General features: G+C 30.6%; 1 protein-coding gene across 1 annotated transcript in view; it reads right to left on the bottom strand.

Annotated features, from left to right (window-relative positions):
* LOC107445751 (Myosin 10A) overlaps positions 1 to 27,591 on the bottom strand; it is a 281,182-nt gene that overhangs the window by 212,646 nt on the left and 40,945 nt on the right. Inside the window, exon 2 of the mRNA XM_071185451.1 lies at positions 6,692 to 6,863. Coding sequence (XP_071041552.1) covers positions 6,692 to 6,709 — 18 coding nt within the window. The 5' untranslated portion in view covers positions 6,710 to 6,863. The remainder of the gene's footprint in view (positions 1 to 6,691; positions 6,864 to 27,591) is intronic.

Here is a 27,591-nt window from a genome sequence, read left to right as displayed (position 1 = left end):
AAAAAAATGTGTCTAGAATATGTCATAATTTCTCTTTTATCTGCAACATTTTGATTTCTTAATTTTATCCCTATTTTCAATAGAAATGAAAATTTATGCTGTACTTTTAACTTATTTAATAAGCTACTCTAAACTTTTAACTTAACATTTTACTCAGCATGCATAATTTAATAGGCTAGTTACGCTATTTTACTTAATTAACAAGTTTTTGTACAATTAACGTTCATTACAATCTCCTCATTGTTAAAAACCATTCTAAAGCTTTACGTATGAAAGCAAAAGTCCGTTAAATAATATATAAATTTCCTCAGCAACTTAAATTACTCAAAGATTTAACCTTACCTGGTTTAACGTTATTTGCTTTTCTATCTTACTTTGCTAGCAGCTAGCATGCCGGCAAGAAAGAGAAATCAAGTTCAAAATATTTTAAAACTGTCCCCTATTTTTTTTAAACAAAATTCGGATTTGAAGTTGCATTTCTTTTTCAACAAAGATTTGGAGTCAGTTTCTGCAACGTTTAAATACAGAATTCTTAATGTAGAATCCATTTTTTTGATTTTATTGCGCTGCGGAAAAATTTGAGGACAAAATGAAAATAAGAAACGGTGCAAAAACTTATCTTCAATGTAACGATATCTATCTTCGACATACAATACATATTTCCTAACATACTACATCGATATCACACGGACTAAAAGAAATTTAAAAACTTTTCGCACGAAAAGAAAAAGAAAGGCTTATGAAGCCTTTAGAAACGTGCGTCTTTCAAATGTTTAATATTGAATGTAGAATTTTAAATTAGCATTAATATTTATGAGGGAAAAAAAACACTACATAAAAACGCATACAAATTAGAAATTTTTGAACGCTCGCATACTTTCTCTAAATATTTGGAACTTTGTTTCCGCAAATTTTAAAATTTTGTTGCATTCCGACAATGCATAATACAACTTTTAGTTTAATTTCAAAGATCACGCGATAGGGCATTGAAATTGGCAACAACCAGCTTGAAGCAAATGCTTCATCTAAACATTCGAATGTTACGAACACACGCAAATGGTGCTTGTGAAAAATTACCATTACAGGTAGAAATTTCTCACCAAATTATGAGAATATTTATGTAATTGGTGTCTATATTCTGCTCTGATCAACCTTCGAAGTCAACAGTATTGCACGCAAGAAAAAACACAATCGCAATATTTTCTCGCAAATAAATTCTGAATATTCTGAAATAATAAAATGTGCTGAAATGATAAAATATATTGAATTGAAGATGCAGAAATCTTTTTCGGTCGTAAATATATGTATATTTTTTTGAGATTACATACTGTACAACTTGTTTTTCGCTTCTAATTATAGAATTGCAAAAATTTCTAGCAAAAATCTCAAAAAATAGTTATTTGTTACCCTTCTTTTTCTTTTACAACTTATTGTTAAATCTTGTTGTGTGTGGCTCTATCTTCTTTAACAAAAGTATTTTTTAGCTATATCACGGCAAAACGCAAATTCAAGATTCTGTCTTTTAGAAAAAGAACACTATCTCAATACCTTTTCGCAAATATATTCCGAATAATCTGAAATAATCAAACGTGCCGAAATTATCAAATGTGCTGAAATCATTAAAAACACTTAACTGAAAAATGTCAATTTTCCTCGTAATTTCATTTTTAATGGAGATTTCATACCGTATATCTTGTTTTTCGCCTCTAATTATGGAATTTTAAATTTCTATCAAAAATGTCAAAAAGTTGTGATTGGCTATTTTTTTCTTTGTTAACGTGCCGTTAAATTTTGTTGTGCAAGGTTTTGTCTTCGTTAGAATATTTTTTAGTTATGTTACACAAATTCAAGATTAAGTATTTCAGAAAAAAAAATATACAAGCGCAATATTTTCTCGCAAATAAATTCTTAGTATTCTGAAATGTTGAAATTTACTGAAATGATCAAATGTATTGAATTGAAGAAAAAAAAAATTTTTTTTTTCCTTGTAAAGCATTTTCCTTCGTGGAAATTCCATACAATTTATCTTCTTTTTCGCTCCTGATTATAAATTTAAAAATTTCTGGCTAAAATCTCAGAAAGTTGTGAATTGTTTTCTTTCATTTTTCTCTTATAACGTACTAATAAATCTCGTTTTGTCTTCATTAAAAGAATATTTTAGTTACGTAGCAGCAAAACACAAATTCATGATTCATAATATAATATTTCAGAAATAATACAATCGCAATATTTTATCGCAAATAAAGTCTGAAATGATGAAATGTACAGTAATGATCAAATGTGTTGAAATTATAAAATATATTGAATCGAAAAATATCGAATCTTTTCTTTATTCATAAAGTATGTTTCATTGAGATTTCACACAGTGTGTCTTGTTTTTCGTTTCTGATTATAAAAGTATAAGCTTCTGACAAATAAACGCAAATTGATTTTAAGAAAACTTTTTTCTTCTATGATTGATGTGCTAAATCTTTTTTTATGCGGTATAGTCTTCATAACAATATTTATAGTCGCGCATTTTATAATTTGCAACAGCAAAACACAATATCCAGATTCAGTATACAACAAAAATTTATTTTGATTATTAAAGTAATTTTTACCCTTTCCCTTGATAATACGGCTGACAGTTTCAGCTTAGAAATTATGTTGATTATTAAAATAATTTTTACCCCTTCTCTTGATAATGCGGCTGACAGCTTCAGCTTAGAAAAATCATACTAAATATTGCCATAGTGAGGGCTTTCTAAACATATTTAATTCTATATTACTTTTAAAAAATTCAAAGGCTTTTATGAAATGAGGAATCTGTTTAGATAAATACACCAAGAAACATACAATTTTCGTATCTGTGATCACTAATTTTGGCTGTATTTAGCGTACTGGTTTCAAATATGTAAATCATTTCTATTAGCTCACCAGTGTGTAAGTTCGACTTTAAATATCGAATGTATGTAAAACGTGAAATATTCAATGTCCAAAACACAAAAAAAAAATTTCTTCTTGTTTGGAATTTAGAAGCTGATTTCAAAAATATTTGGTTTGTTCATTTCCATTATGATCATCTTCGTATTAGAAATCAGCATTCCTAAACATAATAAATTATTTTAAAATGCTAGGCAGCGTAAAAATTATTATATATTGCATATTTTGCAATTTATCCATTATACTGAATCTCCAAAAATAAAATTGAGTGAGAAAACCGTTCAGCATTTTTGAAATCAACCCATTGAGTGTAGCCAAAATCAGTGTCAAGATTTATACCGACAACAATTTCTTCTTCAACAAAGTGAAACAAAAATTGTACATTTAATCATTATGCAAATAATAGGACTCACATCATTAAGTGTTGGCATTCTGAAACGCAGACAAAATTGTCTAAGTTCATGACCTTAGTCTCAAAACTATAGAGCCTTTACCAGCATCCTAGCCAACCACTAGCTATTGTGAGATTACGATTAGTTATGTTTTATAGAATATTGTACTTCTTAAAGTATTGTGCATAAAAATGACTCGTAACCCTTTTTAAAAAATGTTTTTCTTTTTTTTTTAAAGATTTTAAAGGTAATCGACATTGAAGCTTCAGGCAGAAATTTTATGCATCGACAAAAAGTAAGTTAAGCCTAGTTTCTCAAAAGCCACTGCTAAGGTAATGCGTGTATAAGCCGAAACTAATTACAACCAATAGCCAATACTTCTCTTCCTTAAGCAAAAAATCATATCCAAATTTTACTGATTATTGACATACTTAACAGTTTAAAGTATATCCAAATTCATTCGCGAACGCTCAGAACTAAATTACTAGCATAGGTGTTGTGTCACATGATTGAATTCCAAAAAAGTATAAGATGACAGCAAAACAGAAAATACCACAGCAAACACTAGGTGGTTCTTAGAAATTTCAATAGTTTGAGCCCCACTATAATAAGATAGTTATATCGATATTTAAAATATCCATAAAAGAAAACCCGTTCTACAATTTTATTGTTACTAATACTGCATAATCATCTAAACATCATTGATTTTTATATAGATTTATTAAAAGCAATAAATGAACTACTATAAGATACACAAGGTGTTAAGAAGAAGAAAAAAATTCTAATAAAAATTATGAAAGTAGAAAAAAAAAATTAATGACATCACAGTTTGGCGTTATAACACGCAAAGTGTGTAGACCGCAATTAAAAGTTCACATCCAAGTCATAAAAAAGCAATTTAACCAATAAGTACATCTTTAAGAAGCATTATACCTTTTGAGAAGCAAAAGCATCTCGTTAAAAAGTTGAAAAAGTACCAAAAAACAGCGAGACCCTAACGAGAAGTGCGGAAGAAAGGGGAATTAATATATTTATTTTCACTTCTGAAGGTTATGATCGGAAGTGAATGGAAGAAGAAAAAACAAACCAAGGCAAAACTAGATTCCAAAGAATCTTGAATGGTATAATAGCCCGAAGCTAATGAGGATGTGTAATATGTTTTGAAGTTTGGAAAAAAGAAGCAAAGATGTGAGAGGACCAGTCAAACGAGGTCCCTGGGGGATGTTTTGCAGAGTTGTCATTCACCTTTACTTAATCTTCATAAAAAATTGTCTTCAAGGACCTTTACAATCTGCTACAAATCATGCTTTTTCATTGAGAAGTAATCATTACTCTCTCTCATATCGATATTTGTATTATGTTCATGAATTACTGATATCGATAGCATAGATTGGAAAATGTGAACGTTTTTTTTCTTTCTTCAATAGCTATGCATCATATTTACCTAAGATGTTTTACATGTTTAGAGGTAATTTTTCAAACGATATTTAGCCGTGAGAATCAATAATCTCATTTCTTGACCTAAACATCATGCTTTCGAAGACAATGTGAAATACTGCGGGATATTAGTATCTTGGAAAATTCCTTCACAAGGAAAATGCTGGTTACTTTTCCTAGAGTTTTCTCTTAAAAAAAATTTTCAGTGGAAAAAAGCACAAATTTAAAAAATATTTTTTTGAAACCATATGTAGAAGAACAGAGATATTGGTCATCAGTGATAAAAATTTACTTGCTTAAATACTTCACCGACAAAGTTGCATTAAAATAAAGCAATTGAAATTTGCCGGTAAAAGTACCAGATTAAACTTATAGGTATCAACTTCATCAATTTTCACCAAACATAGTAATAAAACCTCCCAATCAATTGCAAATCGAAACTTCACAAAAAAAGAAGTCTCTATATTTTATAATTACAAGGATTTATAATGTTTAGATAAATCATTATACATGAAAGGAAAGTTCGAACTAGTTTTTTTTTCCTAATCATGAAAGTCTTGCAAAGAATTTTGTCCAACAATCAATTGAAAGTCCTAAAATTTGCTATGAGAGATCTAACAGAGACGGAAAAAAAACGTTGCAATAAAAGTCATTTTAATGTAGTTTTCTTGCACTAAAATTTGAGGATTTGCCGTGACCATTTAGCCACACAAAGGAAAAAAGGAAAGTAAGTAACTATTCGTATAATGATTTCGTTTTTATAGTAATGGGGAAAAAAGTTCAACAAAATCCTTCGTTTAAAAATTACAGTAGAGTCCCGATAATCCGAGTTTCCTCTTTAACCGAGCTATCAAATATTTTATGGATTTTTTTGTTCTAGTTTATTTTTAAAAATACCGCCGAAAAATAAATCTGAATTGTATCTTCCAAACACTCGGGAAAACAAAATCTAACAACTCTATCCCATGAAATGATCGTTAATATCGTCAATAATGAAAATGAACCTAGCGAAGATGATGAAGACAGTGACGATGAAAATCAACATATAAAAATCTCTCACACAGATGAACTTAAAGCTGTCGAAAATGCTACTGAATACATAGAACAACAAAAAGAGGCGACACCAGCCTTCCTGTTATCCCTAAAAAATGGCGAAACATTGCTGCAGAAAAGCACCAAAGTTATGTAAAACAAAAAACGATTAAGGACTTTTTTTAAGTAAAAACTCTTTAATTCTCGCAAAGTATACTTTTTAAGTTTTTTCAAGTAAGCTTTTTAATAATAATAGGAATTATATGTGGTATACTCGTATAAATTTTATATTTCTTAAATATATTACATTTATACCAACTCTTTTTTTTTTATACTCTTCGTTTTAACCGAGTTTTTCAGTTATCCGAGTTAGTCGTGGTCCACATTAACTCGGATAATCAGGACTCTACTGTAGTTGCAATCAGAGATTCATCAAGAGCAAGTGAGGACCACTCTTGTTAGTGGTGTCTTTTTCAAAACACCTTCGCCTGCATTAAAGAGGTTTTCTGGTCTAGAAATTTCAATAAATATATTTTTTATTACATTTTTGATACTTTATACTATGGAGTATATATGGACTAAACTGTTTTGCCCGGTAAACGTAGTTGAAAATCATGATGATCGGACCTGCCTCACGGCCTATATACCAGGACCTGTCAAATGGCAATTTACTTGAAATGTGTGTTGGCGCGAACAGTCTGAACAATAAATTGCTAAATTCGCTGATTGCTGATATAATTTTAGAATCTTTCCATCTAATTTCGTCAGAAAAGAAGTATGGAATATACAAGCAATCATTAATTAAAGTTTAACTATAGATATTATTTGGTTTTTGTTTTTAATTCCACATAAAATAATTTAAATGTTTATTTTTAGTAAGTAACAGTGCGTGAAATAGTTTTCCTTACCTCCTGATAATCCTCCATTTTGAAGCTTGCTTTCCTATCAACTAAAAATAAATTACGCGCAATCCTAGAAAGTGCATTTTATTTTACATCACAATATGCACACTTAAGCCTGGACTAGCCATGTTATAGGAATACCAAGAAATATCCATGGTAAAGCAGTTTTACGAAACACCTAAAAAAGAAATGAAGCACAATTAGAATCATTCTCCTCATTAATAATAAAATTTATCAATTTCAGTCAAAATAAACATGCTAATTTATATTTTATGAAAATTCCACATTCTAAGCGGAAATTTCATGAAAATGCAGATTTAACAAATTTCCAACTGATTGGAAATAAAATTTTAGTTCAAATTTTCTTCTCCACTATTTACTTCTGGATTGAGATCAGTCGTAAGACCATGATACTACCACTTACTTACTTACTACCACTTACTACCATGGTACTTACCACGTGCTACCAACAGTTATTGGATCAGACCATGGTACTTACTATCGTGGTCTGGTAAAAATCATTATTAGAATTTATATATTAACACACCACTTACTTAAAGACGAATTTTCGATAATATATTGTATATCGTCATGTACCGAATTGCGTAGTGTTATGAAAACCGAAATTGACGACAGGCATTTTGCCCAATAACTGTTAAGTCATATAAACTTTGTGATGTTCAAAATATCTATGTATTAAATGTCATATTTTAATTATACCAGAAAATGTCTACATTCATTCAACATGCCTTAACAGAGAATACTGAAAATTTTCTTTCCATCAATCTTTCTAACTTACATCAAAAATGACGACATTCAAAACGCACTACCAGTGAATGAGGAGAAGAAAAAATATTCTTAAATATCAACAATTCTCGCCTGCAGTTGAAAATGCCGATATTTAGTTAGCACTAACAGTGAATGTTGAGAACAGTTTTCTTAAATATCAATAATTTTCAGTTACACCAGAAATATTTCGACATAAGACACACACTAGCAATGAATGTTGAGAAAAAATAATTTTCTTAAATATCAATATTTCTCATCTAAAACAAATGACGACATTTAAACTACAACTGCATAGTAAATAAAATAATGACTAAAATTTTTTTAAACAACATTCACAACAAATACCAGCTTAAAGTTGATATTACTGGTATAAGTAAAACATAATGATATTTAAAATCTATTTCTGACGTTGACCAAAACAATTATGTGATAGACTACATACACAAGATAATCTCTACATTCGAACTTCGACAGTAACTTTAGTATTAAGTTTTGTAAAGACAGAAAGATTTCACAAAAACAAAAAAAATTATCAAAATATTACATATAATATTTTGTTCTATTACAATTTAATTGAAATAGAACAAAAGACATGAATGCAATACAGGACTTAATCAAGAGACATCCTGTCCCAAATCATTTGGAAAAATGCATAAAATATAAAATCAAATTCAATATATCAAAAGTAATAAAATTTATGAACCAGAAATGAACAAAGCAAAACCTTAAAGAAGCCACGAAGTTATCTCAAAAAATTAAAATGTTAAATCTACTAAATAAAATGGAAAAGTGCCAACCAAATACGAAGGCTCTGACCACTATAATCTGGGAACATAGTAATTTAAAAACAATTTTATGCCGGCCAGGTGGCCGAGTGGTTAGCGTGTCTGACTGCGGAGCCAATGGCCGCGGGTTCGAATCCCACTCTGGGCATGGATGTTTCTCTCTCTGTGTTGTCTTCTGTTGTGTGAATGAGTGAATGTGGCCCACCCTATGAACGGGTTTGTGGCAGTATGGCGTGGGTAACGTTGCTCGCCTCCGTGACTTTGGTTCACAGGTGCCCACTGGGTAACGCTAAATGAGTAACAATTCCGGGATCTTCTATGGCGAAGAACGAAAAGTTCAGTGCCTGCCGTTATTAAAAAAAAAAAAAAGAAAAAAAAATTTTATAACAAAAATAATACATAAAACGTAAAAATATTCACTCGGATTCGAACAAAAGTTCAATACAGTACTTAGAGAACTTACAATAGAGAACTTAAAAACTCTACAAAGGCAATTTTTTTTAAAAAAAAAACACTATTTATGCTACAAATTAAAAAATTAGAAAGATAATTCATTTGAATCAGGGTCGTGGACCCCGTGGTGGTGATCTATATAGAAGACTGGGAGAAATCAGACTACTAAATCACAGTCGCGGTGGATCAAGGTATAGAGAGTTCACTTCCCGTTGAGACGAACCAGGCTCGAATCCCAGCTGCAGCTGGTTGATACGAATTCTGCCTCCAGCTCACATCGACCACAGTACTGATGTAAAATATCCCCAGTGGCAGACGGATCAAGGGTTAGAATCCCTTAGGCGTACGACTAACCGTGGGGGTTCGTGATTTTCCTCTCCATTTAACGCAAATTTTCATTAGTTTCATCAAGAAGTCCTTCGTGAAGGCTAGTTCATTCAAATAGCTTGATCCAGTAGTTCCCTTGTCTTCCAGGTCAAGTTCAAAGTTACAAGGCTATGGAGTTGAACATTGGTAGTCGTAATCAGGTCGGCTGTTCAACGCCGATTGTAAAATAAAATGAAAACTATTGAATCAAGAATCTAAGTTCAATTTTTGCCGTAGGCTCGAGTCCAAATAATAAATGCGCCTCCTGGTGAATAAGCATGATTTTTTTTTTTTTTTTTAATAAAAATACTCAGTATGAAAGAAATGACCAACAATGTTGGTTGGTTGGTGTCGTATTCTCTATTGAATCATATCTCATGGTGTGCTTGAATAGTCTTTGCTATCTCTATGGCATTAAATGAATATAAATCTTCTTCTGTAGGGTAGTTTAAGAGGTGAAGGCCTGCAGCGACTGCAGGGTAGTTAAAAACATGATATGGTGTGAGTTCCACATTAAGACAGTTGCCACAGTTTTCATATTTTCTAGTCCCATCTGCAGAGATTTTCATGCTTTAATGATGTTTTGTTCTTAGTCTGATGAGAGTGGTGGCTGTCTTCCTATCGATGTCAAGATTAGTTATTTGATAGTAGGCCTTGATTTTTAAAGGGATGAATAGTCTTTACTTTGCAAAAGCATTTGCATCTGCCAGCTTAGTTGGGATTGTATTTTGATTGAGATCTCTGGCATTTTTAGCCAAGGAATCAGCTATTTCATTGAACTTTAGGTTCACATTGGCGGCAATCCACTGCAAAAAGCATTTTTACCAACAATGTTAAAACTCGTATATAAATGTTTAGATTTTACAACAGCAAGTATGAAAAATCCGTCAGATCAAGGGAAATGTACCAAAATAATTCAATGTCATCTAACGCACTAATCTCGATGAATTTGTTTTGATTAATGATGTTCTTGTAGCCGCACCTATACCTGAAGCTGTCTACGATCATGCTACTATTATGAATAACCAGAGAAAATCAATTTTGTATTTTAGTAATTAATTTTTTTTATGCTGGCAACAAGTGATTGATTGTTAAAAAAGATAGGTATTTGCGACATGACTCACCTTGATCATTAAGAGTAAGTAAATTATTCGAAAAAGAAAAACAGTCAGTCATCCTTCAGCTATGGAGAATTTTAAATCATGATTTTAATGAATTTAAACGGTATCATAGAAATTATAATAATGCTATGAATAATATAAGATTAATTACAATTACTGATAAATTCATTAATTACATAGCTTGAAAAATGATAATGTATTAAGCATCAATGATGAATAAATATCAAATGCAATATTCAACCAGCGTCTGTACCGCAATTCATATCAATCTGAATATTCGGGAATTATCTAGGCAAAACTAAACCGGAGAGCTTAAATTCGAAGGCCTAATAAAGTTAAACTGTTCGACCTATAGAAACTGTTAGATTTAATCAAGAATTTTTGGTTGTATACAATATTATTTAGTTGTGTACAATAAATCTTTTCTTGAAAAACCATTGATATGTACCGTTAAAGTATGAAATCCGTTATTTTATAGAATACCTAGTTATTCCATGAAATAACTGATCGTGTCCGTTAAAGTGTAAAACTCTCTTGTATTTCACGGTTTAACTAGTTATTACATAGAATAACGATCTGCAGCCCGTTAAAGTGTAAAATAATCTATATCATAACCATATATCTCGCACGACAAATACATTTACCTTCCACCCCTACTGCATTTATGAACTATTCAACAAAAAATGTTTTTCTTTTAGAAATAATGTTCTTTGTAATTCCAAGTGTCATTTTAGTAATCCTTGTTGTAACAAATGATTTTCTGGTACGTTTCCATAAATACCATTTATACGCTGCATAAATTAGATAAATTGCTTCTTTTTCATTTTAATTGTCTATCANTTAATCCAGGTAACGGACACGATCAGTTATTTCATGGAATAACTAGGTATTCTATGAAATAACTGCACTATATATACTTTAACGGTAACAGATATACTTCTGGGTTTTATAAAAAAAAAAATTATAGAAAAAGTAAAATTGCCCGATCTTAGCCTACTAGTGGGGTAAAACCGGGAACATATGTTAACTATGAGAAATTTCGAAGTACTAGAATTTCAGAGAAAAAGTAACAAACATTTCTATATTATGACAATTTAAGAAAATTATGCATGTGATGTAATCGATACTATACTCAAGGGGGAGGGGGGAAAAACAATTGTACCTGAGCCGGGATTACTAAGGATAAAACCAAAATTTCTTATAAAAAAATATGGTGTTTATTAAATAGTTTTTTTAAAAAAGTTGCTGAGAATTTCTTTATATATACATAAAAACGACAATTTTGTATAAAGAGGCCTTCTACAAAATTGTTGAAGGCCTCTACACGTTGACTGCACGTTGACTACACGTTGACTGCAGCGTCACCAACAAAGTTTCTGATCGGGCCGCGTCAACCGTATTGGTGGCGCTTGTTTGACTACTTGAGTAAGAATATTCGTATGTACATCGAATTCGCCGCGGTATCGCACATCGAATTCGTTGAAATATAACTCTTTTCTGGTCTATACCTTTCACTTAACTTAAATTTTTTACTTATGTATTTTATTGTAACTGTAATATTTTTGTTTTGTGTACTTGGCAGCTTTAATACATAATTAGTTTGCTTATGTTCTACGTGGCTTCATTTCTATCTTTGCGTTAAGTAAAGAAATATATAGTGAAAGAATATAAATTCTTGTGAAAGAATCTTTGTGTAAGAATATAGAATGCGTCACTTAAGAGTGAATTGAATTGAATGTAAGTTTTAATGGCGCAAGGTCCAGAGAGGACATGCTGCGCCAGACACACGGTTTTAACGTCACTTAAGAGAATTGATACCTGACGGTCTTAGCTTATTCGAAATAAAATGGAAAGAGCAGCTGCTGACGTAAACAAATGTTACGTTAAAACAACCAATCAGGAGTGACATACCCACACTACGTCACTTGCAAGTATCCCTTTGAATGGAAGGGGAAAAAGCAAAAAGAGTTTTGTTTCTTTGAATTATTACTGGTTAACGTGATACGAGAATTCAGAAGTATCACTAGCGAATAGATCTGTTTAGAACGTTAAATCGGTGAAGAAATTAAATAATAATTAACCCAACATATTGAAGCAGTTATAAACAAACAAAATATATTGAAGTGTGCATTTAATCTAAATTATAAAAAGCAAAATGCAGGTTATGAAATTCATGTCATTTTGTAAACCCTTTAAGATAGCAGGGGTGTTTTTTCTCTCTTTTTTTATACATATATCACTCTAGATTAGGGCGGTATTAAATGAAAATTTTCAAATGGTTAGGGCCAATCCATCACTTAAACACTTAGAAGGCCTGATGTTTTAAACTGATTCATTTTCCTTACATAATAACGAACCAGGAGTCTGTTTAGAAAAAATTTGGGTCCGTTAGCGAACCCTTCACAAAATATCTTTTCATAAAAACGGACCCTTCACAAAATATTTTAACTTAAAAACGGATCCTTCACAAAATGATTTTTCTTTTAATCGGACCCTTCACAAATTTGTTTATCTTCATTATTATTTTGTTAATCAAATAAACCCTTTCTAGGGCAGAAAATAAGAAAGATGGATGTAAACGAATTAAGTTTTGTCTTCGGCAGACGATTCTTCCATTATTCGTCCGAAATGAATATGCTGCGTTCAGCAGTATAGGCTAAATACCAAATATTTGTATGTTGCATCTCTAATTTAGAAGCAGCAATTGTTGTTTATTTTTTAAAATATAATTTTTTAATTATAATTTTACAGTATTGAGCATAATCTTGAATGTTTTTACAATTTAAAAACTCCTTGAAAAGTTTTTTTTTTTTTGCAATAACGGACCCTATTTGCACAAATTCATAAAAGCGGACCCTGGATGAAAGAATGTGAATAATTTTTTCAAAATTTCACGAAAAACGGACCTTTCACAAAATGTCTGGACAGATCCCTGCGAACAGCACTGGTAACAAATTTATATAATTGAGTCTTGTTTTCGCTTCATTTTCAGTTCTTTCAATTTCTATGACTCTTAAAAATCTGGTTAATAATTGATATAAAAACTGGCTCACTTGATGAGAATTAATTCAATTAATAATAAAAAAATATATTACCTTTAAGAATCAACTTTTCAAAGTTTATATTATTAACATTAAGGAGAAAATGCAATTATTAAAACGATATTCTGCTTACAATAATAAAATTCAAATCAGTTTTAATCTAATTTAATCTAAATCTAGCGAATCTTAACGAATCTAAATTAGAATTAAATAAAATTCATTTTGTTATGGCTAATTTCCAAAATTAAATTTTTATTTAAATACGAAAGCCAAGTCGGTTTCTCATTAACGAATGACAAACATTGAAATGATCACGGAAAGTTACTAAACACCCATTTTTTTTGTCAATTAATCCAATTACAAGGCAATCGAAATCTGCATAAAAACACATTAAAGCTGAATGCATGCATTAAAACGGAATGCGTCATACTTATTGAAGGTCAACCAACGTCCACACGCAGCTGATGGATATGGGTCATTCATTGGAATTTAAAAAAAATTCCACCTTTTTACGTTCCATAATATACCCGCACTTCACACTTCACTGGTCACTTACAATACGGATGTGATTTGGCCTCTGTCTGCAAAAGTCATTTTTTCGGCCAACTCTCTGGACTTTGGAAGATGGGCGATCCTGATATGACTGTCCGGTGATGGTTAACAGTTCCTTGTTATGAACTAACTCGATGGAGCGAATCTTCTTTCTCTTCACCACGAGTATTTGTACTCTAGTTTAAAAAATGGCAGTTGCCCACATTTATAGATAGATTTATAAAAGGAAGAAGATCAGCTTTTACCTGATCGCTGCGTTTGACAGTTCAAATAAAAAATGCTGAACATACATTAAATGACAATATACTTTTTTTCCAATGATTTATAATATGTCAAATATCATGGCCCTGAAATGCAACTTTCGTCTAAATTTGTAAAAATGGCAATTGTCATAATTTAGAGGTAGATCTAATGAAGGTAGCAAGATGCATTATAGATGCCTAAAATGCAACTTTCGTCTAAATTTGTGAGAATGGCAATTGCCATAATTTAGAGGTAGATCTAATGATGGTAACAAGATGCATTATATATGCCTGAAATTCAACTTTCGTCTAAATTTGTGAAAATGGCAATTGCCATAATTTAGAGGTAGATCTAATGATGGTAACAAGATACATTATAGATGCCTGAAATGCAACTTTCGTCTAAATTTGTGAAAATTACAATTGCCATAATTTAGAGGTAGATCTAATGATGGTATCAAGATGCATTTCACAGTTAGGTGAAAAATTATAAGTAAATTACAATGCATTTTTACGCAGAATCTACAACATAAGTAGTCCTGTGGAGCGAGTCTTATATTTTTCTTCGGCAAGACTTAGCGAAAACCTTGGCGTATATTAGCAAAAAATGACAAATGCGTCAGTTATAGATAGATAAATCTAGGCGGCAAAAAAATCAGCTTTTTTTGATGATTGCTCAATATATGTAACAGTTAAGACAAAAATTCTGGACATACAATGAATGTCAAATAATTTTGTCTATGATCTATAATGCTATACCATGCCACTGCACTGTAAATCAAATTTTATACTTTTCCTCAAAGTGACTTTTGTTGGAATTGACAGAAAATAATTTGTCATTTATTGATAAATGATGACATCAACATTCCTCAGTTGTGTTAAAAATGATAAACATACATTAAATTAAAAAAATCCGTCCATAATCTGCATTAATTAACAATACTCTTGCTCTATGAAGGAAAGTGAATCCTATATTTCTTCGGCACTTTGGAATAGTTTTAAATTTGACAAAAAGTTAAAGAATTTCTAAATAAATATCAAGAACAATCTTACTTAAGCACACTTTTACTATATACATATAATCGTTGCTCAATGCACTTCACTATTCAAGTTGTACAATAAATGCAAATACTCATATATAATATTGTCCATGATATTAGATATTACGGCACAATGACGCTTTTATACCGGTGACACTAAATGGGGGATAAATACCGTTTTTTTAAAAAATACATTTTACTGTTAAAAGAAAAATATCATATAATAATTTATAAGTAAAACTAACTTAGCATTAACCTCGTTTTACATTATTTCGGCAAATTTTACTTTTTAAATGCTGTGCGTTATTATTAAGGAGATCAGAAGTTACCATTCTTTTACGAATCGCTCCCATTTAATAAATTCATGTTCCTGTTTAAATTTAATTTGTATGATTGGTCAGAATATTACTTGATTAGAAACTAATGACAGTCCAAGTGCTTTAAGCTCTCAAAATCAGGCGCCTATTTTCAAGACTTGCCAGGTGTGAAAGAGAAGAAACAAAAGTGATTTGAAATAGTAAACGTAAAGTTGCCAATGAAAAGAGGAAAAATGAAACTTAGANTTCGTCTAAATTTGTGAAAATGGCAATTGCCATAATTTAGAGGTAGATCTAATGATGGTAACAAGATGCATTATAGATGCCTGAAATGCAACTTTCGTCTAAATTTGTGAAAATGGCAATTGCCATAATTTAGAGGTAGATCTAATGATGGTAACAAGATGCATTATAGATGCCTGAAATGCAACTTTCGTCTAAATTTGTGAAAATGGCAATTGCCATAATTTAGAGGTAGATCTAATGATGGTAACAAGATGCATTATAGATGCCTGAAATGCAACTTTCGTCTAAATTTGTGAAAATGGCAATTGCCATAATTTAGAGGTAGATCTAATGATGGTAACAAGATGCATTATAGATGCCTGAAATGCAACTTTCGTCTAAATTTGTGAAAATGGCAATTGCCATAATTTAGAGGTAGATCTAATGATGGTAACAAGATGCATTATAGATGCCTGAAATGCAACTTTCGTCTAAATTTGTGAAAATGGCAATTGCCATAATTTAGAGGTAGATCTAATGGTAACAAGATGCATTGCAGAGTTAGGTGAAAAATTATGAATAAATGAAAAGGCATTTTTAAGCAGAATCTATTACCATAGATATAAAGATATACTATATTATATATGATAAAGATATACTATGTATATATACATAGATATACTATATTAGTCCCTGCTATTACATTATACGTAGTCCTGTGCAGCGAGTCTTCTATTTTTCTTCGACATCACTTAGCGAAAACCTTGGTGTATATTAGCAAAAAATGACAAATGCGTCAGTTATAGATAGATAAATCTATGGTGGCAAAAAAATCAGCTTTTCCTGATGGTTGCTCAATATTTGTAACAGTTAAGACAAAAATTCTGGACATGCAATGAATGTCAAATAATTTTGTCTATGATCTATAATGCTATACAATGCCACTGCACTGTAAAGCAAATTTTATACTTTTCATCAAAGCGACTTTTGTTAAAATTGACAAAAAATAATTTTTCATTTATAGATAAATGATGACATCAACATTCCTCAGTTGTGTTAAAAATGATAAGCATACATTAAATTAAAAAAATCTGTTCATAATCTGCATTAATAAACAATATTCTCGCTCTAAGAAGGAAAGTGAATCATATTTCTTCGGCGCTTTGGAATTGTTTTAAATTTGACGAAAAATGCTATTTAACGAATTTTTAAATAAATATCAAGAACAACTTTAGTTAAACACACTTTTACTATTTAAATATATGAATATCGTTACTTAATACACTTCACTATTCAGTTAGTACAATAAGTACAAATACTTAAATATAATATTGTCCATGATAAGAGATATTACGGCACAATGACGCTTTTATACCGGTGACACTAAATGGGGATAAATACTGTTGTTTTAAAAAATACATTTTACCGTTAAAAGAAAAATATCATAATAATATACAAGCAAAACCAACTTAATATTAACCTTGTTTTACATTATTTCGGCAAATTTTACTTTCTAAATGCTGCGTATTATTATTAAGGAGATCAGAAGTTCCCATTCTTTTGCGAATCACTCCCATTTAATAAATTCATGTTCCTGATTAATTTAAATTTAATTTTTATGATTGGTCAGAATATTACTTGATTAGAAACTAATGACAGTCCAAGTGTTTTAAGCTCTCAAAATCAGGCGCCTCAAGACTTGCCAGGTGTGAAAGAGAAGAAACAAAAGTGGTTTGAAATATTAAACGTAAAGTTGGCAATGAAAAGAGGAAAAATGAAACTTAGAAGCAAAACTAAAAAGAAACATACAAATTTAGAGACAGAAAAAAGATGAACAGAACAGGAAAAACCACTGTGGCCGAGAGGAGCAAGTCAGGACAAAATACATTTCCACGTGCTATAAAGAGGTAGTGAGAAACTAATGTCGTTAGTCGTAAACAACGGAATCAGCATTTATAGGAATAAAATAAGATTCCAGGGTAGCAAGATGACTTGATGAGACTGGAGTTGAAATAATTTTGACATTGTCGAAACGGAATTTATGCTTAAGATTCCAACAATGCGCAGCAATTGCAGATATCTCGTTATTAATTGGTCGTAATGTTATCATAGATCTCTTCGTGTACATTTATGTTCTTTGTACGATAGCAGATATTAGCTCTTCTTTGATCTGCGATCGTAAAAAGAACTTAAAAAATACATACCCTCATTTGAAAAAAATATGCGCTTTTTAACAATTTGCAATATCTATGATCAGTTGAAATCCTATTTGAATAATTTATCATAATGTTACAATTTTTTGTGTGCTTATTTTTAAATTCTTCATTAGTCTAATTTTCACATTAAGAAAAGTTTTAAAAATAAATTAAACACAGCAAATAATTAAATGAAAAATTTAGAAACAAAAATAGAAACACACTCAAAAATACAATTGCCATTTTTTGTCAAAAACTAACTGTCTAACGACAAAGACATAATGATCTAAGATAAATTTGTAAGAATTTTTGAAGTTTTTTTTTTAAGTAGATTTATGTATTTACATTTTTCGCTTGATAACTTATTAGTGATATTTATTATTTTTTATTGTTAGCTATAAATTTAGAACTTTTATTTAATCGTCATTACTACACAATTGTAAATTACCCTATAAAGAAAAAAAAATTATTATTTCAATCCTAGAATTTTGATTAGATACCGACAAACATCTTAAATAAGATGTTATAAATAAATAAAAGTTCGATATTTTAAAAATAATCCGTAATAAAGAAGGAAATAGAATAATAGCAAAAAAAGTAATATTTCACTTTTACTTGTTTTGAAATACAATAATATGTTTACTCAAAGTTGCAACAAAGACTTGAAATAAATAACCTAAATTGAATCAGAGAAAAGAAATGCCATAAATATGTATGATAATAAAACAATTTCTTTCACAATAACTGACTGTTGAAATATCTGTCACTATAACTAGTAATCAAACTTATTCTTTAGTTTTTTCGACTGACCAGATCAGTTTTTTCTCTACTTTGCATAGCATTTTAAAAGTTAAATGGTGGAAATAATTTATGGCGTGAATTAAATATTTGTGAATATTATAAAAGCAATGCTTCTAATTTTTCTGAGCATTCGTTTCCTTAAAACTATATGATAAATAAGTGGTGGAAATAATTTATCGTGTGAATTAAATTTGTGAACATTTCAAAAGCAATGCATCTAATTTTTCTGAGCATTCTTTTCCTTAAATTTAAGGTATGGTATGTATATGATAGACTAATGGGATGTATTTGATAGATAAATGGGGGAAATAATTTATCGTGTGAATTAAATTTGTGAACATTTTAAAAGCAATGCTTCTAATTTTTCTGGACTTTCGTTTCCTTAAAACTATCTGATAGATAAATGGTGGAAAGAATTTAACGTGCGAATTAAATTTGTGAACATTTTAAGAGCAATGCATCTAGTTTTTCTGAACATTCGTTTCCTTAAAACTATGTGATAGATAAATGGTGGAAATAATTTATCGTGTGGATTAAATTTGTGAACATTTTAAAAACAATGCTTCTAATTTTTCTGAGCATTCGTTTCCTTAAAACTATATGTTAGATAAATGGTGGAAATAATTTATCGTGGGAATTAAATTTGCGAACATTTTGAAAGCAATGCATCTAATTTTTATGAACAGAAAAATTAAACTTTCTAAAAAAGAAAATGTAATTTTATTTTTGTCAGATTTAAAACGAAAAACGTAGGACACGTCACTTTCAAGAAACGCGAGGGAGGTTTTCGGCTATGATAGATGTTATTTATGAAAGTGATGTGCCCTACTTTTCTTTCGTTTCATATCTGACAAAATAAAATTCTTCTCTACTTTTCAGTCAGCTTATAAAACCTGATTTTAAAATGTTTATTTTATTATTTTTATTGTTTTAGTTTTGTGTTATGTCGAAAAGTAGAAAAAAATCAGCCCGAAGAAATTAGTAATTGGAAGAAATTCGATTAAATTTCAACTTGTATTAGCATCAGACAGAGTAACCAGTTCCAGAAGTTTCAGCCCTACAGCTAATGGAAAAAGGGCAGAAATTTAGATTAAAGCTTATTTGATTAACGACTTTTTAGTGATAAACAAAAATATTAACAGGTAATGCACATTTTACTTGTAGCGGTAAGGAAACAATTAAAACTAAATATTGCCATCATCAAGTATAGAGTAACCCTAAATGAAATTTGAGTGCTGTGAAGTGGAATTTCAGACATAACTATACCATTTACATAGTATACAATAGAGCTGCCTGTCAGTTACCTATTTATTCTAGAATTTATCTCAAAATGCGCGTTTAAGAAAATGAATGCAGCTTAAAATGCGCATTTAAGAAAATAAGCATAGCTCAAAATTTCCATTTTAAAAATGGACACAGCTAAAAAAAAGCCAACTGAAAAGGCGTATTCAATAAAACGAAAATAACTCAAAATTCTTATTTAAAAAATTAATTGCCTCATTAAGAAAATGAAAGTAGTTTCATTACATATCTTTTGATTCCGTTTTTCAAAATATTTTTGTGAATACTTCTCCTATTTTTTTTCTTCAAAGAATTAACGAATGAACTGTTGCTGTCGTGGATCATTTAGACAAGGGATGCGATTGTTCTTGTTTCCCAGGGGCGCCATCTATGGCCAAGAATTCAACTTCTCTCACACCCATACGTCGCACCCGTTTATAGGGCAGACCCATTTATTCATCTACAAATCGTATTTTTAACCTGAACCGAAAACGATCAATCTCCAATTCAGTAACCCCAGAGGTATAATTTGTTATGGGCACATGGAGCACTTTGTGACCCGACATATTTAGCGTGCACCAGTCACCATTTACTTCACGGGGAGTCTTCGGCCGGCTAGATTCGAACTCCTGCTCTCGCGAAAGTGAATCCAGCGCCTTGCCAACGAGGCTATACAGGACATCCAAATAAATTAATTATGTTCCATCATCCATTAAAGCACCTAATAATTTTTTAACTAAGTATCTTTTAAATATACTTCGCAGTTCTTTTCTCAAGTCTGCCACGGATTCCATAATGTGGGTAGTAAGTTTACGTTGCAGGCATTTCAATTTTTAGATACCATTTAATCATTTAAAGATGAAAATCAGTGGTCGGAAAAACTACATTATTTTTGTAGTTTACTACAAAAATAATGTTACTACAACTACTTTGTTACAAATGTAGTTAACTACAACTACTACTACTCTTTTTAATGTAGTGACGACAAACTATATGGAATTGTAGTAAATACTTCAATACTTTAACACTGGAAAGACTGAAACTTAGTATATACCTATATTGCCCAAAAGCACTCAAAATGACTGGATTGTAAAAGAATAAATAATGTGCAAAAAAAATTTGTTTGAGGTTATTTTTTGTATTATTTACAGTTATATAACAAATTACTAGTAAATATTAACAATAAAAAAATTATATTGCACGAAATTCTAAGAAATTGTGTAATTGTTATTCTAATTGAAATTAAAAAGCAGTCAAAATGACTCCCTTAGGCAATCTAGTGTAAGAGAATAATTAAGAAATATTTATTCATGTTTACATGAGCTAGTTTGTTATTCTAAAATAATTTTTTTTCGAATTTGTTCATTTAACCTTCAATTTTTTAAGCCTTCCTCGACAGCGAATATTCAATTTAAGGAAAACGAATATATCAAATACTTGAAATTTTTTAATTGTTTAATGCTCTTTTATTTCCTTTAAGAAATTAATGACGCTGATTCCTTCCCTTCCTTTGAAATAACAATGTCTCACGAGAGAGCATTCGCATGTAGAAGTGTGATCAAAGTGATTTATTATCTAATTTTCGTAATGGTTTGTATAAATATTAGATATCCATGATTCTAAAATACGTAATTTCTGTCAACCACCGGGTCAATTTCATTTCATCCGTTGATGGACCTGCGAGCCAGGATAGCCTGGTCGGTAAGGCGCTGGGCTCATGTCCGAGAGTTCGTGGGTTCAAACACCGTTGGCCGAAGACTTCCCGTGTAGTAAAAGGTGACTGATGCACGTTAAATCTGTCGAGTCGCAAAGTCCTCCATGTTCCCATAACAAATCAATTCCTCTGAGGGTACTGAATTGGAAATTGATCGTTCTCTGATTCAGGTCAAAATTATTATCTGTGGATGAATGAATAGATGTACGAATGGGTTCACCCTATAGACGGGTGTGACGTATGGGTGTGGCAGAAGTCGAATTCTTGGCCAAAGATGGCGCCACTGGAAAACAAGAACAATCGCACCCCTCTGCCTTAACAGGCATACGTCAACAACAACAACGAAGATTTATACCGGCCTAATTCGAAAAATTAATTGCGTTACAGCCGTGTTTTTTTACTATACTAAAGCTAAAGCTAAAAGTAGTTGCCAAGAATCACTACAAACTACTGTTTTTTTTTTTTTTTTTTTTTTTTTTTTTTTTTTTTNTTTTTTTTTTTTTTTTTTTGTTTTTTTTTTTGTAACGCACTACTCACTACACTACTTTTTTTTAAAAAAAATAGCGTAATACACTACAAACTACGAAAAAAAATAGCGACTACAGTAGTTTCTCTACTTGTAGTGTGCTCCTTCCGACTACTGATCAAAATACGAAGAGATCATCAAAAAAGTTGTTTGCTTGCTTTCGTATGCCTGTTTAGGCAGAGGGGTGCGATTGTTCTTGTTTTCCTGTAGCGCCATCTATGGCCAAGAATTCGACTTCTGCCACACCATACGTCACACCTGTTTATAGGGCTGACCCATTCATACATTCATTCATTCATACATTCATCCACAGATCGTAATTTTGACCTGAATCAGAGGACGATCGATCTCCAATCCAGTACCCCCAGAGATATTGATTTGTTATGGGAACATGAAGGACTTTGCGACTCGACAGATTTAACGTGCATCAGTCACCATTTACTACACGGGGAGTCTTCGGCCGGTGGGGTTCGAACCCACGAACTCTCCCTACCGACCAGGCTATCCCGGCTCATCAAAAAAGTTACAAATGCTAAGTCTAATATGCTTTCGATTCTGAAAGTTTGAAAAAGAAGAAGTAAAAAAAAAAAATTCTGCATTAGTTGTTCAAATTTGAGTTAATCATTGAAAAGGTATATTTTGTGCAGTGTCCTTTTCCTTACTTCGAGCTATCATTTTATATCTGTCATTTTGAGCTGTGTTCATTTTCTTAAAAATACATTTTTTAGCTATCTCCAGAACTGAAAGCTTACCGACGTCTTGTTAAAGATAAAAAGTATAAATTTTAAACCAGAGTTCGTAAACTTGGTTTCTTGGCTTCTGTTTAACTAAAGTTCGTAAGTGCAACAAAAATTAGATTGTTTACCTTTTAGATTACAAATAATAACAACCAAATCATTTTTCTTGTTTAAATAATTAATGCTCGTAAAACTCGCGTAAGACTAATAAACCTACTTTTGGTGCGGTATTATATTTTTTCTATCAATAACTTTCCTTGATCTAAATGTTAGAGAAAGTGATAGTGAAAAGGATCACACTAAAAAAAAAAAAAAAAAAAAAAAAAAAAAAAAAAAAAAAAAAAAAAAAAAAAAAAAAAAAAAGATTGCCATTTCCTTCCTCTACAGCGCGAGTCACTAGAACACTATTGTTCTCTGAATTTACGAGCAATTCGTAATACGAATGTGTCGTTTATTTACTAGGGCAGCAGGAATGTTCCATGTGTCCTATTGTTTCGGAATAAAACTGTTGTCGTACAGTGGATTGTAAATAAAGCTGACCAAATATTCTACGATTATTCTTTATTGACAGGAAACGTGATATTCGAATTTAAAATAAAACATCGCTTGCACTTTCCAAATTATTTAAGAAAGAATGTTGCAAACGTTTTATCTGGTTTTACTTTGAAGTTTGCTTGCGCTAGCTTAATAATTAATATAGGAAAATTTAATATTTGACGTGATATCAGAATTTAAAATATAAATATCGTTTGCACTCTTTCAACTTATTTTTTAAAAAAAAGTAGCAAACGTTTTGTATAAACTTTTACAATTTGTTTACATTTCACGAATTTCAACAAACACTACTTAACCTGCTATAAATCTCAATTGTTTACAACGTTTTATCTAGTTTTACTTTGAAGTTTGCTTACTTTAGCTCAATAATTAATTTAGGAAAATTTAATGTTTGACGTGATATTAGAATTTAAAATATAAATATCGTTTGCACTTACCCAAATTATTATTTTTAAAAAAAAGTAGCAAACGTTTTGTATAAACTTTTAAAAATTTATTTACATTTCACGAGTTTCAACAAACACTACTTAACCTACTATAAATCTCAATTGTCAACAATACCCAGAGAAAGTAACAAAAAATATTCACTATTCTATGGAAGGTCAAAATAAATTAATCAGTAGGAGTTAAAAGCAAACGATTTATACTGCACAATTGATCTAAACAAGTTTTTCACGCGTAGAATTTTTGAACTGACTAACTGGTAGAATATAGGTCGTTAAGTAAAGGTAGATGTGTGAAGAATCAATAAACGGCCTATTTTACGCCCTCTAAAGAATTAAACAAAATGTTCATAGACATGTTACTTTGCGAATAGAAAGATAATATTAAAAGAAAATATGTAATAAAATTTATAAAAAGATAAACATGCTTTTTCAAGTGGATGAAAGGAGAAAACAATTTTAATTTTCGTCACACCTCAAAACAATAAAGAAAGGGGGGAGGTATGTATCACTTTTGAAAAACGTAGGTGAATTTTAGGAAAAGGGTTTATTAGTTGGTAAATTAAAGCGTTTTTCGTTTTCGATTGGTAATAAATTCCATTTGGAGATAAATCGTTAATATCTACCTCTTGATGGGGACAAGAAACTATTAAAACTTCTGTTTTCATCCAGTACAAATTTGAACTCTCTAACCTGTCGGAAAGTGGTAGAAATTTCAATTTGTCATGAGTTCGATTAAGTGATAAAATAGCAATAGCTTCTGCTTGTTACAGTCAACAAACTGCTTAAAGATATTTTCACCTAGTTTAGAATTCCAGCGAAAGCTTTAGCTCTATAACTTTTCGGAATGTGATCGAAACTTCCGAAAAGTGAAAAAATAAAATCAATTTTTCAATATAGTGGAAATAATTTCCACTTATTGGGGGACAGGAAGAGATTGAAACAGATATTTTCAACCAGTACAAATTTAAACTCTCTAACCAGTTGGAAAGTGGTAAAAATTTTAGACGCCAGCTTTGCCTACATCCAAAGGGCATGACAGTGAGTTCATTAAGACACGGTAAAATTAAAATAAAAGTGCGTGGAGTACCTCCGCGCAGAAGAAATTAAACTTCGTAACCTGCGACGTTAATTGTAGAAGAATCAGCAGTCGTAGAAGGATCACTAGTTCTATTCAACGACTCTTTTTCCTGCTCCCTAATAAATTATATGTGTATCAAAACAAACTAAAAAAATATTTATAGAAAAACAGAAGTTTTATGGCTTATTATTTTTATGTTAGTGAGAACCAAAACAATATGGAAATGAATGAGGGAAAACCGGATCCTACCACGTGATTTCCCGGCCAATAAAAATGTAGCGTTAACCGTTTAACGCTTCCTTGTTGGAAGTCGCATAAGAAGTATAACTTCAAAAAAAAGGGAAGTAACGTAAGCGGTATTTAAAATGACATCATTGAAGTGGCTATAATGAGTGGTATTTAGTGATAAAATAGCAATCGATTCCGATCGTCATTGTCAAGAAACGGTTTAAACTTATTTTCACCCAGTTTAGAACTCCAGTTGAAGTTACAACACTCTAACGTGTCGGAATGTGATCAAAACTTTTGACAAGTAAAGAGATAAAACCTATTTGTTGATAAATCTGTAATAACTTCTACTGGTTGAGAACAAGAAACTGTTAAAACTTATATTTTCATCCAGTGCAAATATGAAATTTTTAACCTGTTAAAAAGTGGTAAAAATTTTGATCGCCAGCTTTGCATTGAACCAAAAGACACGAAACTGCGTTCAGTAAGGCGTGGTAAAATAAAAAACAGCTGTGACGTAAGCGGCATTTAAAAAGAGATTAATAAAGTGGTTAAATTTATAAAACAATTTAATATGCAACTTCAGAAACGAGAAGTTTATGAAAGTTAAGAAATGCCCTATTGCAGTTCATCCATGAGCAGTTTTACTAAATGAAAAGTAAAACAATAAAATTTCACCTTGGCACGGACAGTGAAAGTGGTAGAAAGTATTTTGCCTGTTTAAAGCAATATGTGGTGTATAAATTTCTTTACAGTGGGAATTTTAAGCAGACGGCATGCTAACTATTTCCGGCCCGAATTGTAGTTGCTCAGCTACCAAGGCAGGAAACTTAAATTTTGCTCAGATTTATTTTTCATTTATTTTATTAGATATTTAAAAGTTAACATATATTTTTCTAAATGTATTGGTTTATTAATTTTATTTAATCTTTTTTTAAATGATGTCATGCTTTAAAGTAATCATGAACAGCATGAACGCCCTTTTTAATTTATGTTAAATGCCTTAAAAGATACTAAGGCAGTTTAGCCTTTGACGCAGAATTTTTATTAAACATATTTTTCATACTTTTTCCCTTATTTTGAATTATTATAGGTAGAAATAAGTGAAAAATATTACATTTAGCATTTTAGTAATTTATAGTTATGAAATGCAGCCTGAAACCCCGGTGTCTTTTTCTGTGTTCAAGATAAAATCTTCCAAGCACGTCTCCCTTCCAAACAATAATTTTTAAGTTTATTCATAATTGAAATTTATTTCATTCACAAAATCATTTAATGATACATTTTTTAATGTGAATGAAAAAAAATTTTAAACTATTCTTTCTCTTTTTTTTGGATTTTATATTTTAGTGCAGATTTAATTCCGATAATCTAACAGACTTTGTTTAAGTAACTATTAGACTGTGTTTTATAGTTCAAAAATACCAAAATATATTTTTAGTTGTAATTAGAGTGCCAGAAAGAAATATATAAAAGAGACATTGGTGTCTCATCTGCGTCAAGTGGTTAAATAATTAAATAATCGTAGTTCAAAGGATGAGATCTTTGAGATATGGTTTTACACTTACTGTGAATAAATTAATCACAATGAAGATCATTAATTGAAAAGAGAAAAAATTTTATTTAAAAAGACAAAATGAGGACGCTAAAATTACGTCAGTAAGTAGGGAAAGAACAAAACTAAAATCTTGAAACAGATCTCACGAAAAAAATATTATCCTTGCTCACAGAAAAAAATATATAGTCATGATGATTATTGCTGATAATAACAAATGATAGTAGCTAATAATAATCAACGATTGTAACTAAAGTGATTAAATTATGACTTAAAGAGTAGACCAAATGGGAAGGAATGGTGAAATTGGAGAATGAAGCAATCATCCTTCCTCATAATCTAAATCTATAGTTATGTTAGTCATAGCTGAAAAAATTTATTAAGATGGTACTTAAGCTTAGAAATCACAGCTAAAAGAATCGGAAAATTGCGACTAAAATCATAAGAATATAAAATTAAAACCATGAAAAGAATATTTATGACTTAATAAGAAAAGAAAATAAGCATTTTCGTTAAACATATGATCATGAAGTTAATTATTATAAAGTTAATTATTGAAAATTTTAGAATATCGTTGCTAAGAAGACTAGAAAAATAATAAACGATCAGCTAACTGCAAAAAGAAAATAATGGTTAAAAGCATGAGAAAATTCCTGAGTATTATCAACAGCTGAACAAACCTGTAACAATGATAAGGTCGTAGGTGAAACAATTTTCCTTGCTCATTATATGAATCTATAGTTATGTGAATCATAACTGAAAAAATAAATTAAGATAGTAATTAAAAAAAACTTAGAAATCATAGCTAAGAGAATCGGAAAATTGCGGCTAAAATCGTGAGAATATAAAACTAAAACAA

This window comes from Parasteatoda tepidariorum, chromosome 9 (genome assembly GCF_043381705.1).
Source record: "Parasteatoda tepidariorum isolate YZ-2023 chromosome 9, CAS_Ptep_4.0, whole genome shotgun sequence".
Taxonomy (NCBI): Eukaryota; Metazoa; Arthropoda; class Arachnida; order Araneae; family Theridiidae; genus Parasteatoda; species Parasteatoda tepidariorum.
Note: the sequence above shows the minus strand (reverse complement) of the source record. Positions and strands in the feature narration are given on the sequence as shown.